This window comes from Atheta coriaria, unplaced genomic scaffold (genome assembly GCF_025399875.1).
Source record: "Atheta coriaria isolate IRGN ID8LTWV9N9 unplaced genomic scaffold, Caltech_Dcor_3.1 hic_scaffold_6_pilon, whole genome shotgun sequence".
NCBI lineage: Eukaryota > Metazoa > Arthropoda > Insecta > Coleoptera > Staphylinidae > Dalotia > Dalotia coriaria.
Window position 1 is genome coordinate 14898551 of NW_027045448.1, and position 21010 is coordinate 14919560.

At 31.9% G+C, this 21010-nt stretch overlaps 1 protein-coding gene and 1 long non-coding RNA gene across 3 annotated transcripts; both read left to right on the plus strand.

Moving 5' to 3' along the window:
- Positions 1–1760: 1760 nt before the first annotated feature.
- Positions 1761–20766, plus strand: LOC135794176 (nucleolar and spindle-associated protein 1-like). 2 transcript variants are annotated; one of them, XM_065305358.1, is made up of 3 exons: positions 1761–1933; positions 18541–18593; positions 19359–20766. In XM_065305358.1, the coding sequence occupies exons 1-3, from the start codon at positions 1904–1906 to the stop codon at positions 20590–20592; spliced, it is 1317 nt and encodes a 438-aa protein (XP_065161430.1). In that variant the 5' UTR covers positions 1761–1903; the 3' UTR covers positions 20593–20766. The 2 variants fall into 2 exon arrangements, with proteins under 2 accessions (XP_065161430.1, XP_065161429.1); XM_065305357.1 differs by lacking the exon at positions 1761–1933 and adding an exon at positions 5669–6191.
- On the plus strand, positions 8059–12335 carry LOC135794186 (uncharacterized). The gene is made up of 2 exons (XR_010548823.1): positions 8059–9358; positions 9416–12335. It is a non-coding gene; the product is annotated as an uncharacterized lncRNA (long non-coding RNA).
- Positions 20767–21010: the final 244 nt, after the last annotated feature.

Below are 21010 nucleotides of genomic sequence, written 5' to 3' on the forward strand. Positions count from 1 at the left end.
ATTTTATTTATTACATAAAGTATTGACCGCGTTCTTTAATGAAATTAATGTCAAATAATTGGTTATTTTGCAAATTAAAATCAAAATGTGTTTATCTCAAAAACTATGTAAAATAAAACTATGAAATTTGGTGTAGTAATGTATTAGTCTATGATCTAGTGCAGTATTTATTTTTGATTTATATTGCTGTGGTATTTTGCGAGGAAAAATGATTTGTAGTTTGACAGTTTTTTGCAATTTCCTAAAAATCGGCCACACTTCGCTGGAATTAGCTTTGTTTTTGAGATTGTTGTTAGACACAAAAATGCCTTAAGTGTGGTGTTGATAGGGTTGCCTGTTTCTGCAAAAAATGCTAACCAAAATCAACGATTTGTCGCGATTCTCGCTTCTATTTAATTTTGAAAAATACAGTTTAGCCGTTTTCTAATAGATGGCACTATCATATACCATGTGTGACAGATGGAGTTGGCTGTTTAATATATATAATATTGAGCGTACAGATTTGATAATGCTCGTCTGTCACATCATGATTAAATTATCACATAATTTATATTTGTCAAATATAAAGTGACAACTTTAAAGATTTCAACGCGCAAGCATTATTTTTTAAATTGCAAGCATTTCCTTGCAAAATATTAATTTATTCCTACAAAAATCCAACAAAAAAGCAAAAATTTATGAAAATAATCACTTTTCGCGCATATTTTAAACAAAAATTACCATAATAATAGAATTCTATTTTTGACATCAAGAACACATGTGTAGAAAAGCACGCAAATAAAAAAAACCACATAATAAACAGTCAACCGCGTGCGTTCTATTCCACCATTTCGCATTTTGCGTTTTCAATTGAAAAGAAAAAATCCTCGAGACTCATCGAATACTCATCGAATATCCATCGTGTTTTTTCTTCTTCATCTTATTTAACAATCATATAACCCTCATATGTATACGACCATTTGTCCTTTTTTTTGTGGGTGGCCTGCCCTTATTTCTATCATCGCCATTTTTTCCGCTTCTATTCAGCAGAAGAAGAAGAAGGGCTTTCGAGTGGTGACAAAATCGATGGAGCATCGAATCATACATAGATATTGCTTTCGGTGTCATCGACGCATTGTGTTTATTGTGCATGAAGCATAAGTTTTCTATATTGATGATTCCACAGAAAAAAAAAATGAAAAAAAAAAGAAAATTTTACTTTTAAAACTAACGCCATCTATGTTTAAACGGCTGAAAAGTAAACTATTTCTATACTGGACCTAATTTAACCTCACTTTACATTATTTTTATTTCCATCTACGATTTTAGCTTGAATAAAACCTTTCTAAAAGTAAAAACAACATTATCTTAGTTAAAACTAACGCCATCTATATTTAAATTATGGTAGTGCGAATTATTTCAATGCAGGATCTAATTTAACCTCACTTTTTATTATTTTTATATCCATCAACAATTTTACCTTTAAAAAACATTTTAAAACTAAAATAAATTATTTTAGCTACAACTAACGCCATCTACATTTAAGCGACTATAATATGAACTATATATCTATACAATACCAAATTTAACCTAACTTTTTACAACTGACATTTACATCGTCCATTTTAACTAAAATATGACCGAATAAAATGCAAAATTTATGCACGCGAATAAATTCTCTTTAGAAATCTTTCCTCGGCGTCATACACCGTGGAATATTAAACGAGTGACATCATAGCATCAAAATACAATACGGGTTTTATGCGTCCACAGTTTAGTCGGCCATCACTGTGCAAAAGCAAAACCACGATCAGTAAGCACCCAAGAGAGCCAAGCAAATAAATAAATAAATATTTCTACACTTTCAAACAAACCACCTAAAGTATCAATGCGTAAAAATTAATTTGTGTGATTTTACTCAGCAATGGATTACCTCCGAAAGTTAAAAAACAAAGTAAGTACAAATAAATATTTGCACAGTGTTAATTCCGCACTGAAAATTTTTTATTTGCGCACAGTTCACAAGTTCATAATCGTAATTTTGTAATTAGTTTATTACCGCGCAACAGTTTCACTCATTAATTCAAATTCTAACCGAGATAAAACCGTTGAGTATTTCACTTACTTACACGCGTGAACTCCGGAAAGTTTTGTGGAAGTCGTGTCGTAAAACGACGGAGCAACTGTCTTCCAAGTTGAAACTTGAAACTTTTGCGTTTTGTGTTGCTGCAAATTGCAATTCGTCGGCGTATGCAGATGACTTTTCTTTATATATCTTATTATAGTTATTTCTGTCGTTATTTTGTACATTAAGAGTATGTGCATGAGAAAAAAGAGAAATCTCCCATTGTCAGATGAGGAATAATAAAAATATGAAGGAAATTAAAAGCTAATTTTCATTCGGGATTGTTTGCGCGATATTAACTGATTTTATTATAATGAAAAGTTATAACTGTAATAAAGTTGTTAATTTTTTATGATGCGCGGATTAAATTTTGTTGAAAATAATCTTTTAATGGGCACTTTATCACCAGTGGAGGCAAATTGAATGCAGATTGGAACAATTATCAACAATGCATGATTAATAAAAATTAATGTGTGCACATTGTGAGATTGTGGAGATTTCAGGGAAAGTGCTTGAATTTATTGATTTTTTTTACTTTATCTGATAATTATGTCTCGTAATTTCAAGTGAACAAGTGAAATATTTTGTAGATATTGTAAAATATGTAATTGTGCACCGGGTACAATTAATTTTATGTTGGTAAGTGTGATAATTTCAGAGATAATTACATTTTAAATCAAAATATGCCCAAATTTTGCCGGAAAAATTCAAAAAACTTATTTTTTTATAGTTTTATGCAATATTCTCAAACAGTTTTGACTTTGTAAAGTAATAATTTACTTTATATTACAACAAATTTTGTGTTTTCATAAAAATACCGGTTGTAATCATTCAAATTCTCCGTTAATCGCATTTAAACAGATAATTAATATCTATTTAATCCTAAATGATAAAAAACATGTAAAAAAATATTACAAAACACAATCATTCATGTGTTGCAATAAATTTTATGTTGATAAATATTATAATTACCAAGATAATTGCTGTTAAAACCAAAATTTCGCTAAAAAATACGTAAAAACGATTTTTTTCAAATATTTATTGACTACACTCAATCAGTTTTATCTTAAAAAAAACCATAATTCGTTTCAAATGATAAAAAAATTGCGTATTTCATAAAAATACAGGATGTAATTATTAAAACTCTCCGTTAATCACATTTAAACAGATAATTAATATCAATTTAATCCTATATGATAAAAAACATACTTGCGCGACAGATCAAGTAATTTTTAAGATTGTTTACAATACTAAATCCTAATTGAAGATGAATTTGAAGCGATACTTAAACAAGATAAACAACATTCCGTCTCGATGAGCGTCATAGATGCCATTGAATCTATTGAGAAATACGAGTATGCGCAGACTATGCAACACACAAAACAATCTATTCTTACATTTTATGAGGATGATCGGTTCCAACGCCTGAGGACTCGTAAATAATAAAAAATAACGAATTAACACAAATGAAAATCAACGATGCTGGGATACACGCAGTCACTATTGTATTTTATGATCGTGACACATGCTGAGCGAAAGAAAAGACGCCATTTTATGACATAACCACACGTGACACACCAGCAGACAAAATATAGGAGAATATGAGTATGATATTTAAATGAAAGCAATGAAAGTGGATATAAGAATACAATATAATATTAGACAAATGTGTTGTACGCGTATACACCTGTCGGAAACTTATGTATTATGAGAATAAAATTTATTCAAATTGTTGATTGGTAAACAACAGTCACGCGTAGACAATTACAAGGTTATAGAGTTGTTGCTGTATTGCTGTAAGTTTGAAATCAATGATGATTTCATTTGATTACGTTTTTTTAAATGTTAAGAAATTTTTACTTTAAATGTGATTATCTCAAAAAGTATTAGAGTTATTAATTTGAAATTTGTTGTAGATATTTGTTGTTACATTGTTTAATAAATGGCCAAATATTTGAAATTTTGTATTAAAACTTTTCGAGTTATAAGCAAAAAACTAGAAAAAATCACATTTTTCATAATTTACACAAAATCCTATATTACATGAACTTTATGCTTAATTATCTCAGAAAGTATTTGAGTAATTAGTTTCATATTTGGTGTACTTGTTTGTTATCATATTATTTAACAACTGACAAAATATTTTAGCATTTGTATTAAAACTTTTTGAGTTATACGCAAAAAACTATCAATTTTTTAAAAAAATTTTTCAATTTACTGATAATTTTATGTAACTTCAACATTAAACGCAATTATCTTGTAGACAATTGCATCAATCAACTTAGATTTACTTGTACATATTGTTTAATACATTCACAAAAATTATTGAAGCATGATTTGCATGAAAAGTAAAATTCTTTGGCAACTAGGTCATAAACCAAACATAAAAGCACGAATATTGTGAAAAAAGCCTCTTAATGATTCGAAACGCAGTTGGTTGTAACCAAAGGAAGTTGTTATCGTGCAATCTTAATTTCTGAGCTGGCCTCCATGAATGACGTAACTAAGAAAATCATTATAACGTTTTTCTTTCATGGTTTGAGTCACAAATGCCAAAGCAACAGCGTAAATAATTTATTTAGTCATGAAAATGCACGAAAAGTCACACAACACTAAAATAATTCTCAAGGTTACACGCAGACACCAAAATACTTCATTGGCTTATATGGATAATCAAGAAAGTAAAATTCACGGTCAACAAGGTTGACTCACAGACTTAACGAGACAGAAAAAGAAGAATTTTTAATTAATGACGTCACATTAGTTGCTAGTAGAGGTTAGATTTTATAGGTTAGAATAGGTTAAGTTACAATTTCTCTGCGTAACAACAAAAAATATTTTCATTTTTAGCAATTATGAGCTAGAATATTTTTTTAAAGACATGACATTCATGGTAACATTTGAAATATTGTTGTAATTATGATCTCAACATCCCTACAAATTGCAATGCAAATTTCAATAACTTAAGCACGATTTTTCAGCTAATTTGTTGGGGTGCACGTTGCGTTACTAGAAAATCATTTAAACATAACACAAGTGAATACAACTGAGCTACGCGGAATTCATATTTAGACTTCAGGAAATATTTACCGGCATTTTTTCAAGAGTAATTGAGTTTATTACCAGCTTACAAAAGATTAAACAGTTGCCTATCCGCGTAAAATCCCAATATTTGGTTATTTTTTGCTCCTCAACACAACCTAACAATATCGCAATTTATAATTTTAGTGGTTAAAAAGTTGCATAACTCATTCAAAAATACATAAAAACTAAGTTTTTTGATGAAATAATTCTTAAAACGAGTGAATTTTAACTCAAAACTCAAATAAATCCAAAATTAGTTTATATTTTGTTCTTCAATATAATGACATCTCCTAATAACGCAATAAATATCATATAACAAAAAAAAATCAAATGAAAGTTCTGTTTTTGTTTCTCACTGTGATCTACAGTATAAACACACCGTGCACACCGTTGTTGTACCTGTACCCGTACTCTGTACCCCGGTGTACCCACCACGTTATATTTTATACTCTACTATCGCTTATATTATATGAGAATAATATCCAGCGCACGCTAGTGAATGTCGAGCTGTGTGCGCGTCTACGTCGGAGTACGCTCACGAACGCAATCGAAATAATACGAATACAATATCTGCCTGTATAGTTTTGTATTTTCTAGTTCAACTGCAAGTTGGTTGTGTGCGAGTACAAGTAGTGTGGTTGCCTACGCGACGCACGTAATAAACAAACAGTGTATGTGTATGCTCTGTGGCTACCAGCAAGGTTTTCTCTCCTTTGACTACTTTTGTGCGGTTAGTGGTAAGGTGACACATCGCGATGGACGTTGGCGAGCCGAGGACGACGATCGTTAGCATAATGCAAATCACATGTCGCGCGAATCGATACCAATATCAAAATCAACTTTAACTTTACGTTCAAATAATAATTGTGTATAAATTGTTTTGATTTAACAATAAAACCATAAAATGGGTAATAAGTTTTGTAAAAAACGTGTGGATCAGACAGACAGCGCTTCGGGATCGAAAACGCCGAAAACTTTTCATAAAATTATAAACAAACTCAACGTAAGTGATTTTTGAAAATATTTTTTAATATTTACATATGTTATCTTTAGAAATACGTGGATATTGGAATAGAATCACGAAAAATTTGGTTTTAATTAGTGAATTATCTATTTTTATGTTGCTATGTTGATATTTTTGGTTGGTTTTATGTTTATTATGTAATTTCAAGGATATTTTTGGATATTAACGAAAAGAAAAGTTTTTTTTTTCATTTTTTAAACGATTTTAGCAATTTTTTGCATTAAAATGTCAAATTTAGCGTCAATAGCACAAAAATGATTAATTTTACATGCAAATACTAATGAATTTAATTGTTTTATAATTTTTTTAATAGAAATAAAAATAAAAAAATATATTTTTTTAGTAAATTTAATAATAGTATTGAATAAACTAATTATTTATACAAATTTCAACATGAATAAATTGATAGCTTTCGCGAAAAACAGGTTTAAACTAAAAACAATCATTTTTTAATGTTTTTAATGCAAAAACTCATGAATTCTATTTTTACTCGTTTTAACTTTGCATATTATCATAAAAAACACTCGCGTAAATGGAATTTAGATGCTCCTATGGCACTAAACTCAAAATTAATTACATTGTTGTCCGCCTGAGTTGTCTGAGTCTGAAATTTCAACTCTGAGATTAGCAATGTTGAATGTTTATTGTTGAACAGAAGGTCACAGCCATTAGCGATGAATGTGATCACCGTGGTCACCGCTAATAAATGCACGCACACAGTGTGACGAGTGTGATTATGGTGACCATTGTGATGTCATAGTTTCCATAGTTTTCTTTTCGCGAAGCGCGCACGCTCGCCGGGCGCCATGTTTTTTTTCTGCGCCTGAGGAACTGTTACAAGTTCGTTTGTGTGTTTTTTTTCGGACGTTTTGCTTTGAGTCATGATTCGCATCGAGTGCTCGCTGATGGTCGGGTGTTTATTAAGGTTAGATTAAGGTTAAGCACGTTCGGTTTGATTTATTTTTAGCGGTGACGTAAATTGCGAATGCAAACATGTTGAAGAAAATGGTAATTAATTTAATTAACTGTGATGATTGCAGACGAATTTTATTTTGTTTTTATTTGGTTTTCATATAAAATAATTCAAGGTTATTTAAGAGAGTATTTAAGTTTTTTTTATTATTTACATATTATTGCGTTATAACGAGGTTTTGTAATATCGAGGAACAAAAAATAATCAAATATTTGAGTTTTAAGTTAAAATTCATACATTTTCTGAATTATTTCATAAAAAACCTAGTTTTTAAGTATTTTTGAACAAGTTATGCAACTTTTTAACCACGAAAATAATAAATTCCGTAATTACTAGGTTATGTTAGATCCAGGAGTAAAAAAATAACCAAATATTGGGATTTTACGCGGTTTGGCAACTGTTTAATCAGTTGTAAGCTGGTTATAAAATCAATTACTCTTGTAAAAATGCCGGTAAATATTTCCTGAAGTCTAAATATTAATTCCACGTCGCTCAGTTGTATTCACTTGTGTTATGTTTAAATGATTTTCTAGTAACGCAACGTGCACCCCAACAAATTAGCTGAAAAGTCGTGCTTAAGTTATAGAAATTTGCATTGCAATTTGTAGGGATGTTGGGATCATAAATACAACAATATTTCAAATGTTACCATCGATGTCATGTCTTTGAAAAAATATTTTAGCTCAAAATTGCTAACAATTGAAAATATTGTTGTTTCACCGAGCAAGTTGCTCAAATTTAATCGATATATCGAGTATATCGTTAAATCGAAGCTATACTATTTTATGTTTTATTAAAATATATTAATAAATTGTAATTCAATGAAATTTTACTAATTTTAACATTATTTTAAATTTCCCAGAAAGAAAATCTTTAATTCTTAAACAACATTCTATGACAATAACGAATGGAATGGTAAAAATGGCAAAATTGCAGCGTAAATAATCACACGCGATTGTTACAACAATAATAATCGCATACCGTGAAGAAAATGTGTAGGCAGTGTGCAGGCTGCACAATCACATTTCACTGTGCAAATGTGCAATAATTAATTATTATCAATTAATTTATAATTTTTATTGTTTCTATTCCCACGTAACTTTGAAAGTTGTTTGCAACGGTGTATAAATTTCTAAACACGTACATTAATCAATCAGCGAAATTATTTACATTACATCTTCGCGTCGAGTCGCGTCGTGTAATTGTCACAGCGGTATCTACCCCTAGATTTCAAAGTGACAGCCGCAATATTGGCGTGCAATAAATTGACGCGTTAAATGCGCGAGAATGTCTTCGATTTCACTTTGGGATGACGCTCGTAAACGCGTACAACTGCCGTTAATTCGCGCGCATAATTGATTTTGATTGGTATTCGGCGTGTCGGTTATGCGTGCGTGATTGATGTGGTATCAGATATGTTAATCTACCTGAAATAATTTGTGTATTTCTGATTTATTCTTATTTATCCTTACTAATATTGTTTTGAGCAGTGCGTTGAACTATGTGTGTTTTGAACTAAGTGTAGCAGTGGCGCTATCTAGCTTAGAGGGTTGTGATGAGGGTTGTTAAGTTTGTTACTTAGTATAAGTTTTTTATGTATTGCGTCGCCACTCGTACTTCCTGCGCGGCGCCATGATGGGCCGCTGAGAGGGAGTATGAGGGTGCAAATAAAAGGGCCAGCCGAGAGCATCTCGGTCTTGTTTCCATCGAATCGTCATCGTGAGTTATCTGTGAGTATTTTTGACCTTCAGTGCTTAGTAAATTGTGCGTGCCCGTATTTCTTGTGTTGTAATCTGTTCCGGACGCCATCTTGCTTAAGTTATACTCTGACTTCTTTGAACTTGCACTTGAAAATCTATTAAGTTAGATCTCGCGAACAAGTCCTTCGCGAGTTAAGTAACCATTGTTAAACAAACCGCGACAACCGCGTAAACAAATATTATAAATATTGTATGTTTGTGTCACTTTCAAGCAAAAACCACTCAACTAATTTTGATAAAATTTTGCTTAGAGATATTTTGGACATAGGAGAATAACATATGCTACTGCATGTCGCAAAAATATAACATACAGGGTGTGCAAAATAGTTTGCAAGTTTGTGCAACGAAAAGGATAAATGACGCTGACGCATGCAAAAAAATGTGATGAAAATGCCTATTGAAGATGACCGCCGGTATTTACTTATTGAATATTACACATATAAAATAAAGAAAAGCCATGCTTCTTCCAGGACCAACTATATGTAGCCTGTTCGCGTGTGTCCAATTCCCGAAATCTGCACGTATTTGCACCGGACGGAAGAAAATATCATAGTATATAGTAATATCTTAGAATATGCTTCTGTTTTAAGCTCTAATTGCGATATATTTGAATGTATCAATGTTTTTTTACATTTTGCACTATTTATTAAAATGCTAAAATACAGGTAATAAAAAAATTATGAACGCGGATAAAACCTAGTACGACCAATAATAAATACAAATATTTTTTAATATCTTGGATTATAAATCATGAAAGCATAATATTTACACTGTCAGAGTCACAGTCCCACCAATTTGCACGTTGTTGACTCAATCTCTTATCAAACTGAACCCTAGCCTGAGTTAACAATAAATTATATGTACGATAAGCATAAGTTCATGTAAACCGTTAAATATTTTACTTTATTGATGAATTTTTTTCAGAAAAAAATCCAAATTTTTTCTTATTTTTCGAGTTTTTCTTATTTATTTTTAAATTTTGGAAAAACGTGCGTGTTTTGCCTGTTGCGGGTGATAACTACGAGTATGGCAGTTGAAACATGTTGGCGATGCTGGCGAAAATTAATAGCCGCACGTTTCCCGCCGACTGCGGGTGATAAATATTTATCGCGAGCCGCGAACGTCTCGCAGACGCTGCGGATTTATGAAATCATTATCAACGCAAAACGGTGCCACAAATAATGAAACCGGGAGGCTGCGTAAATGGCAGCGGCAGGAATAAATGACGACTCGCAAACTGCTACTTTAAAAATATGCCTCTGCTTTCGTACAAACCGCGAGAGAAAAAATTACATTTTTGATTGTATACACATTCAGGTTCAATAAATGTCATTTTAAATTGATTTCATTTAGTTTTGCGATAAAGAATAAAATGAAACATAAAAAAACCTTATTAAAAAAAATATTTTTATGTATTTGCTAGTAATTCTTATTTTTTTGATATTTTACTTAATAATGTGTTATTTGGGTTGCATATAAATCGGAAAAATCAAAATTTTTAAAAAACTGGTCTTTTTTGTTATCAAAATTACAGAAAAAATTAATAATTGCTTATAAATGTGTGATTTTCTCATTTTAAATCGATTTAACGAAGTTTTGAGATTAAGACTTAATGTCAAATATGACATAACCTTACTTAGGAACTATTTATTCATTGTTTTGCCTTTATTTTTAATTTTTGCCAAAATTTTTATAAAAAAATGATAATTCTTAAACAACAGCTTTGATTTTTGTTAAAATAACCGAAAAAACTTAAATTTTTTCATTAAAAAGACCAATTTACCGCACATAACCTCAAAAATCCATTCAAAACAAATGATTTTATCATTTTAAATTGATTTAATGTAGTTTTGAGATTAAAGTAAAATGTCAAACATGACATAACCCTATTTAAGAGCTATTTATTCATTTTTTTAATCTTTATTCTTAATTTTTGTCAAAATTTTTATCAAAAAATCAAAATTTTTAAACAACACCTTAGATTTTTATTAAAATAACCTCAAAAAATCAATTTTCTCATCAAAAAGTCAAATTTTCCGCCCATAACCTCAAAAATCATTTCAAAAACCAAATTAAACCAATAATAACAATTTGCATGCTTACGAAATACATTGAATTCACCTCTCTATATTATAATTCTCGCCTCACGTAGGTATCGCAGCAATAAAATGAAACTACGCAGTAAATAATCAACAATCACCCATGTGCCTCTGCAATCAGCCTCATTTAACATTTCAACCTTTGTCACTGTAATAAATTAAGCGCCAAATACATTGTTGACTTCTGTAATGATTTCTAAATATTCCCGACTTAATGAGTAACGCATGCCATCGTAAATAGAGGAAGAAATAACTGCACAACAGTTACCATAACGATATAATTAATGTAAGTGTGGTACCTGCACACACCGGCACACTTCTTCAACTTCTTCTTCTGTGTGTTTATACACCTGCCATGCTTGGATTCACTTTGTTTGCAAATTACATTCTCCAAGCCATCTTCTATCCTTTTTATTATTAACATAAACTATATTATTAGATTATTAGATTAAGATTACGGTGCTCCCCGGAGGAATAAGAATAACATTAAGTTTTTACATTTTACGGTTTTTACGGTTACAATACCGTAAAGTGAATGTAAGGTTTAAATTTGCATTTGCAGCGTTATTACGCGTATTTTATTATCAATTTTCATGTCATGCGTGCGTCACATCTGCATCAGTGACATCAGCTTGGTCAGGTGTTCATTTCCTCCGCATCCGACGTTTCTCATTTTCAATCAGATTATTGCCTCGACAGCGCGTAGCGGATGTTAGTTATAGCGATTTATTTTTTCGAGGTTTTACGTGATTTGTTTGCACTCATTTTCGGTAATTCTTTGCGCTTTTATTTAAGGTGCCCCCGGCTGAATATTAATACCGGTCGTTTTGCGTTCCGTGTAAAATTATCTAAATAGCGACACTCTTGCGCTCCGGCTGGGTGGGCCCTGGTTAAGGCCGCGGCTAAATTGCCTCGATTTATCAAACGCATTCCCCGAGCGCGCCGAGCAACAATCAACAAGCATGTGGAAGTCCTGTGGTCTGTTAGACCCTTCAGAAAACATAAATATTTATATTTAGAAGAAAAAAAGAGAATTATGTTTAGGAAAATCGATATATGCAACCGAAATTACATTAAAAATAGAATTAATGATTTTTTGTTGTTAATCCCTACTAAAATATTATAAATGCAAAAGTCCTGATGTTTGTTACACTTTCACGCAAAAACTACTTAACCGATCATCATGAAAATTTGTACACATATTCTTAGTGGTCCCTGAATGGTTATAGGCTACTTTTTATTTAATAAAAAAATTATTTTTTAAATAAAATAAAGAAATTGTTTAGCCAATAATACCTCTGCATCTGGCTATTTGACTTCTTTAACGCCATCTAGCATTCCAGAAATAAAGCTCAAACCTAAGTACAATAGTACCATCAGACTGTATTATCACACTGTATTACCGACAGCTACGTCAACATCAAATCCAATTGACTACACTATGGAGACTGTACACTATACTTCCATAGACTATACTTTCAGCCATTTTAAACTTCCCGCCATTCTACTTCATTGTTACTTCTTCTGTGACTACAGACGCGTACGGAAACAACTTCATTATTTTAGATATTCGCGAGCGAAGCCGCGGGTTAAAGCTAGTAAGTAAATAAAAGCAACAATATTAATATTTTTTGTATTTTTGGTTTGTCTATGCCTTGAATAACAGAATAAATAAAGAAATATCAAAAATACCTTTAATATTGCAGAATTACTGAAGAAAAAAGATTTTTGTAGGTCAGTTTAAGTTGTTTTGACAGAATTGAAAGACTTGTGTACTCATTTGACAACTGACAAGTGACTGGTAGTTCCAAACGTGCCACCAGATGGCGCTTGTGACATAAAAAGCTAATTTAACACAATAAACTAACAGAAAACTGAAAAAATGCATTTTTTCTCACTAATGACAAAAATCATTCCAAATATCAAATTTCTTTGACCTTGAACCAATAAACCTACACCCCACTTGCCTTGATTACACCCAATTCACTATTAATAACAATATTGTATCTCCACCTCAGTGCACCAGCCAGTCTCTTGTTGTGTGGGTTGCATACAGTGGTTATGTGTGAGTTTGTGTTGTACTGGTCTAGGGGTGTCATTTCGCCCGCGTATCGAATTAGTGTGCCCATCACGTTCGCATTTCGCATTCTCGATTCGCGTGCGCTCGCCGATGACACGACTCGTATTTAAATTGGAAATAAAGGAAAAGCACCCGCAGCGTATGTATGCACGCACTCGGCCTACGCTACGCTACGCGCACAAGCCAGCCATGCTTGTATTGCTGTTTTCGGTGCGCGCGATGGCGGCGTATGTTTTCAATTTCGTTTATTTATTTTCGAACATGGCGCGAGCGCACGCCTTTGTTCGCATACGAAATGCAACACGTCGAAATTAGCTCACTGTTACAATGTTGTGTGAGTGTGTTGTTTTTTTTTTCAGTCAAACAGGTGCAGAGAAATTAGTTAATCAAATACGGAAATAAAAATTGCGACATTTTTGGATGGAATACAACTCAAAACTTAGACAATACATGGATTATTATAGTTTTTATCAGTTTGATAAGGAAGTAATTTATTAAATTGTGATTTAAGCTCAATTGTAAAAATTTTTTTCAATTTTTTTCAAATAAAACACAAAAAAAACTAAAAAAATTTAAAAAATTTTTCTTTAAAATTAAAAATTTTGTTAAAAATTACAATAATTTTGTTGTAAATATACTGCACCTTTCAAAAAACCACTTAAAATAATTCAAAATCCATGTCATTATTTTATCAGCGTTAGTATTGTGTGATAATTACCGAATCTTATCTCTGCGATAAAAGTACATCTACTTAGCACACTCACTTACTTAAGTTTCATCATCTCATTATAATTTATAATTATATTGTTAAATATCAAGCGTATCAATTAATGCGTATGGGCGCGGATGATTTTAGCAGGTTCGTTATTGTGTTTAATTATTCGTTGCGGAATTGCGGTTGGAAATTAAACACAATGCGAGCACGACGAACGAAATAATAATAATAATAATAAAAAAAAGGAAGCGCGCAACCGATTTGAACATCGCCATCAACTAACAAGCAATTTAAAATTTGCGCTCTGATTGTGTTCGTAGTTCAATTCAAGTCATGTTGTGTTTTTATTGCCTACTCATATCGCAAAGGGGACAGGTGATAAGTTATAGTTTGTAAAGTGACGATAGATGGCGCCAGTTATATCAAAGTGAAACGTATTTTCATTTAAATTGGCGAAAATGTGTTTCTTTGATGTTTTTGTGGTTATTTTGTTATTTAAATCAAAGTAAATAAAATAAATGAAATGTTTTGGATTTATTATTTAGTATTTTGTAGTTATTATCAGGAAAATACTAAAAAACATTGATTTATCACCGAATAAAAATGATTTCGTAGATAAGGTTATGTAGTTTGACAAAATTGACAGTCCTTTGTACGTACTCGTTTGAAAGCTCATTAAATACATTTTAACAAGCAATTTAAATATTTTGCTTTGATTTTGTTCGAAGTTCAATTCTAGTCAAATATTTTTATTACCTACAAGGAATAGTTGATCAAAAGTTTTAGTTTGCAATAAAAGTGTCAATAGATGGCGCTAGTATCTTAACCGATCATCATGAAAATTTGTACACAATATTCTAATAGGCTAAAATAATTATAAATTGATTGTTTTTAAATGTTTTACTACATATTTTGTTATATATAATAAACTGTATTAATTCAATAAATGAAATATTTTATCAAATTTTTCATTTTTCTTAAGTTTTTATCATCAAAACACATAAAAACGTTGATTTTTTAGGTTAATAATTAAATTATGTAATTTTTTTGTACTTTGTTGATAAAATTTATTAAATTATGCTTAATTATTAAACATTTGATGCACCTATGCGCCTAAATGAAACCATGAGCGTGATAAAACGCAATGTGCACAATCACCGATACGATACGAACGCAAATTACTAAATTCGCCCGAGTCCTCTTTAATACGACGCCATTGCGCGTGTGCTCTTACTTAATATTTATGTAAATTTTGCATTTAACATTCATTGAACTTATTATCAGCCGGTTTGCATCTACGGCGCACGCGGCAGCCGCCATCCGCCCGCCATTACCGCCGCCGCTCATATAACTATGACTCTCATTACTGTATTACACTGTATGAATATGCGCCATGGCCTATCACAACACAACGCAGTGGAATGTTTCCATTGCACCGTACCTATGGTATGGCATCTGTGGTCAAACGGCACTGATTTTATTTTTTGCTATCAAGGAAGAAGTTTCGTTCGGGGCGATCTGATTGTATGCATCGAATTTAATTTAAAATTTAACAGGTGCAGGTGCAGGCGAAATTAAAAATGGTGCGCGGAAGATAATTGAATTCGATAAACGTTGGAATAATTAGGTTGAAATGCAAACAGAAAGTTTTCGTAATAGGGGAAAAATTGGATTTTTAGAAAAACTTTTTAACTAGTTAACTAGAAATATGTTTTAATTAATATGTATAAAATTTCGTTTGTTTACATATTAATTTTTCTCATAGCATTACAGTTTGTCTGTGTAAAGACGAAAAATATTTTCATTTCCTGCAATTATGAGCTAGAATATTTTTTTAAAGACATGACATCGATGGTAACATTTGAAATATTTTTGTAATTATGATCCCAACATCCCTACATATTGCAATTCAAATTTCTATAACTTAAGCACGATTTTTCAGCTAATTTGTTGGGGTGCACGTTGCGTTACTAGAAAATCATTTAAACATAACACAAGTGAATACAACTGAGCGACGCGGAATTCATATTTAGACTTCAGGAAATATTTACCGACATTTTTACTAGAGTAATTGATTTTATAACCATCTTACAAATGATTAAACAGATACCAATCCAAGCAAAATCCAAATATTTGAGTATTTTTTTGTTTCTCGATGTAAAATCATGTAGAAATTATAGATTTACTAGATAAAAAATGATTTTTAGGACTAAATTAGTGAAAACAAAGTTCAAACGACATAAAATTCAATTGGATTGTCTACAGTTGTCATTTTTCCCAAGAAATGATCCAGGAAGTGACGTCAGAGCTCCATAATTCGCTTTGATTGATACTTATCTTAAGGATTTTAAAGTTTCGCAATTTTTTTACTTAGAAACAAATCATAACTCATGTCTCAATAAATAAATACGCAATTTATGTGATTTTTGTCTGATTTTTACTGCAATAATCACACGAATTAAAATATTAAACAGATTAGTGATTATTTAGTCACAAAAATAAGCTTCCGATTACTTGCGTAACGGAAATGACGACCTCATTGTGGATAACAAACAATCAGTAATGATACTGACCCAAAAACTCACGATTTATTCAAATTCGATTTATAACTAAACAACTGATAACAAAATTCCACTAATTTCTCACTAGATTCTGATAAAAACAATCCCTACTAATATTATAAATGCGAAAGTCCTGATGTTTGTTACACTTTCACGCAAAAACTACTTAACCGATCATCATGAAAATTTGAACACAAATTCTTAGTGGTCCCCGAATGGTTATAGGCTACTTTTTATTTAATAAAAAAATTATTTTTTAAATAAAATAAAGAAATTGTTTAGCCAATAATACCTCTGCATCTGGCTATTTGACTACTTTAACGCCATCTAGCATTCCAGCAATGAAGCTCAAACCTAAGTACTATAGTACCATCACACTGTATTATCACACTGTATTACCGACAGCTACGTCAACATCAAATCCAATTGACTACACTATGGAGACTGTACACTATACTTCCATAGACTATACTTTCAGCCATTTTCAACTTCCCGCCATTCTACTTCATTGTTACTTCTTCTGTGACTACAGACGCGTACGGAAACAACTTCATTATTTTAGATATTCGCGAGCAAAGCCGCGGGTTAAAGCTAGTTTTTTTATAAAGGTGTTGATTACTTTTGACTCTACAACCGATTTAATAAAACATTTCCAAATATTAATTATAATATAAATCCTCACACAACAATTTTGAACATTTTGTGTTCCAATATTTCATAGATCGTTATTAATTTGTGTTTATAACAATTCACAGTTGGTGGCATATCAATAATTTTAATTTAATTAATTTCGACCGCTTGTGCGCCGCCATCACAGTTCATCACCTGGTTTCGTTTGTTGTATTAATGCAATTGCATTTTAATTAATTGTAAATATTATTGCAGCGCATTGTTGCGCTACGCAGTGACTTCCTCCCGCTTTTCGCGGCGCGCATTATTATTCTCGATTGTAATGTACTTTTAATTAGTTTTCACTGATTGTGTCGACACCAATAAGTGGAAATAAATTAACGCTGCGTGTATGATATGCTATCGGACACGATTGTTGCTTATTTTCATTTATTTTTACTCATAGCAACCGCACGCTAAATCATAATTTATAAATGCGTACGGAAATAGAAATAGTTTGAGTGTTTAGAGTTTGAAAATAAACTGTCAGATACATATTGTTGATACAAGTGGTGGTGGTTTACATATTTTGAGGTTTAATTTTAGAAATTGGACAAGAAAACATTCAATTTGCGTTCAAAAATTTCGAATTTTGTTTAAAACTTACAGTTTGTAGAATTCTGCAGTTGTTTTACTGGATTTGAGATGATTTTTACTGGATTTAACGAGTTTTACTGAAGATTTTCACAGCGGAGCACTAGCACAACCTGCAGCTGCACGACGTTTTGTGCGCGCGTTCAGCAGTGCTGCCAACCTTGAAAACTCAAAAAATAAAATCGACACATTGGGTTGCCTATAGTGCAGATAATTCAAATTTAAAATTTTGTATTAATTTGAATATTATTATTTTTAAATAGAAATAATCCCAGTGAAACAATAAAAAACAAGTAATTTATAAATCTAGGTCAATATTTATAATATAAACCTCTGATAATAAAACTAAAACCCGAAAAAATGGATGTTGATGTTGTTGTTATTAATTTATAGCAATTTTAGTGTAGTTTGTTATGACCTACGACCGATTGGACTTCCATGAAACGCTCTTTAAAATAAATAGCACACAGCGATAAACCCAATATACAGAAATATTGCATAATTGAGTGTAAAATTACACTTTTAATCGCATTCTTCTAAACGGCAGATAAAACGATGCGATAAAAATGATTAAAGCAATAAATATAAATTTCACAATTTTATTTACAAACAATAAAAGAAGCGAATTAACTCGACGATATAAATTACACATTATGTCATTCATAATATGAATTTCCCCCAGCACATTTTGCAATTAAATATTTGCAACAATAGAAACGCGTTTTATTTCCAAAGTGCTTTTGTTTCTTTGTGCGAATGTTTTACGCAACCGTGTGTTATACTAAAACAATTAAATTGAAATAGGTTTTTACTTTTTTTTCTGTGTTGTTTAACTTTCAATGCAATTTTAGAGTAAATTTTGTATATTTTGTTACAGTTGCGGCCGAAATGGAAATCCGATTCGAATTTGGACGACAAACAAATCAACAGGTAATGTTTTTTGATTACATCACCACCGGAAGACAAACAAACATTAATTACACCGAATTAAATGTAGTTTAATGACGTCATCATGTAATAACAATAATTGTTATTATTCTATCATTATTTCCTCGGTGGATGACATTAAAACAAATGTTTAGATCTTTCTTACGAGTTGTAATAATTCAGTAAATGTAGTAATTAAACTTGAAGATTGGTTAGGTGTATATTGGGTTGCCTAATGTGTGGATTTATTACACACGTGTGTTTTTTAGTTTTTTTCGGTGAATACTCACAGGGATTGTGTTTTTAATGCACTTTTTTCGTATTTTATGTTTTATCATCATTCGAAATGCGTGCATTTTCGTCGCGCGTCTTTTGGGAGCGCAAACACACGAAACGCTGAGCGAAATCATTACCGCTGCTCCCTCGCCATCCGAAAGGGTCGTTCCAGGACTTCCAGGGGATGCGCGCACACTTATTGAAGTTTATTACCTTTTTCACTTTTTAATACATCCACGCGGTGCTTTTCATAAAACGTCCTTATATTAAATCTAATGGAAACTCAATTAAAACATTAAAAACTTGCGAGTAATATATTATTGTTATAAACCCCTAACAAAAGGGTTAATTTTATTATAAATCCACACACATACTGGCATTAATTTAATTTTATATGATTTATAACAATCCGGAACAAAAACAAAGTTTTAGATTAGTTTCAAACTAGATTTTCATGCAATTGTTAAAATTTATTTATTTTTATGTTTTTAGTGATCCAATATCAACAATAGAAGTGGAAAGTTACTCAAAACCATTGAGCAGATCAACAGATTGGACCGACTGCGCCCTGGAAGCACCCTCATCACCGGAACCCCGCAAAGAAAGCGCAGAAAGCAAAAAATCTATATTTAACGATGACACTACCCCCACTCCACCTCCAAGACAAATGAAACTCGTCCGGAGATCACTGCTGGATACAGTCAAAGATGCCTTCAAGACATCCACACCCAACTATCACAACAACAACGAAGAGGAAATCGAGGAGCAGATAATGGTTAAGAAAACAATCAACTACAACTGCCCTTGTGGGGGTGACCACACCAGAGCCCAACATGAAAAACACACAAGCGTCAAAGAACGTGCATTCACCCCGAATGCAAATCAAAAACGCTCAAAGTCCATCCTGGTCACATCCTCAAACAACTCACTACCGAATTACAGTGACTTCCGGTTGAGTCTACCAATACGTCCCTCGGATACTGACAGTCATCATTCTGCTTTGAGTCTACCGGATGAATCAGCAAAGAAGAATGGACCACGCAGGTCCATCACAACTGACCTTGACGCGTATCTTTCAAGGGCAAAGAGTATAGGATCATTAATCCCATCAGTCCTTCAGAAATTATCCACGAATAAAGCTCCTTTAGCGGAAATAGAAAGTGATGACTCGCTGAATTCAATCAACAGTACAGAGAATATGGATAACTGGAATGGTCTCAACATGTTGGAGCATTATGAACCCAGAGAGTCAAGTTTACCAAGACCCAGTAGAAAAACAGAAACTGAGATGGTTGCAGATTTAGAAAATATGATGGTAACTGAAGAGGAAGCTGTCAGGGTTGAAGAGGAAGCAAAAATACAGAAACCTACACCTCCGAAACCACCAGCAAGGAAATCAGAGACAATGTTGAAGAAAATGCATAAAGATATCAAGTCTTCCAACCGTACACCTCCTTCAACTCCAGAGGAACAAAATAAAAGAATGTCGCAGACAATCGAACAAAGTTTGAGGGATAATGACAGTGATCACAGTCCACTGATGAAGATTTTGAATAATTTTGGTGCTGATCAACTGGAGGCTAAGATGAATCGCAGTAATTTAAGTCCTGTACATACTTATATTGGGTCAGGGGGTGGTGGTGGTGAAAAGAAGCAAAAGATCAATGAGTTTTTAGCTGCTGAGAGGGAGAATGATGATTTGTACAAAGAACGGATTGCAGCATAAGAGAATGTGTGGTTAAGTGTATGTTGGGTTGCAGCGTAGCAGGCGTAATGTAAAGTAAATTATTTTTATGTTTTACTAAAAATTTGGATTATTTTATGTGTGTAATGAGATTAATCTGTTGATTGTTGTAAAGTTGTACAAAAATATAATTTATAAATATATTATTGTTTAATATTTGAGATAGTTTTGTGGAAAATGCATGAATGCGTGATTTATTGAATGTTTTGAGGTTATTTTATGAAAATTTATTTATTTTTGTCTTTATTTGTGTTTAAATCATTTTCTATTCTTGGAAATCCATTGAATGCCCTGTTTTTTACTTGTTTTTATTTCAGTCTTCGTATATCATGAATGCAACAGTCTGTAAACAGTTAAACTTGAACACCTCGCATTCACGCGCATATCTCGGAAGCAGCCA

Bases quoted from the DNA above. Each gene is read 5' to 3' on its own strand.
- LOC135794176 (XM_065305357.1), top strand. From the start codon at position 6,093: ATGGGTAATAAGTTTTGTAAAAAACGTGTGGATCAGACAGACAGCGCT. The intron at 6,192-18,540 runs GTAAGTGATTTT...ATTTTGTTACAG, and splicing joins AAATTATAAACAAACTCAAC to TTGCGGCCGAAATGGAAATC. The intron at 18,594-19,358 runs GTAATGTTTTTT...TTATGTTTTTAG, and splicing joins GACGACAAACAAATCAACAG to TGATCCAATATCAACAATAG.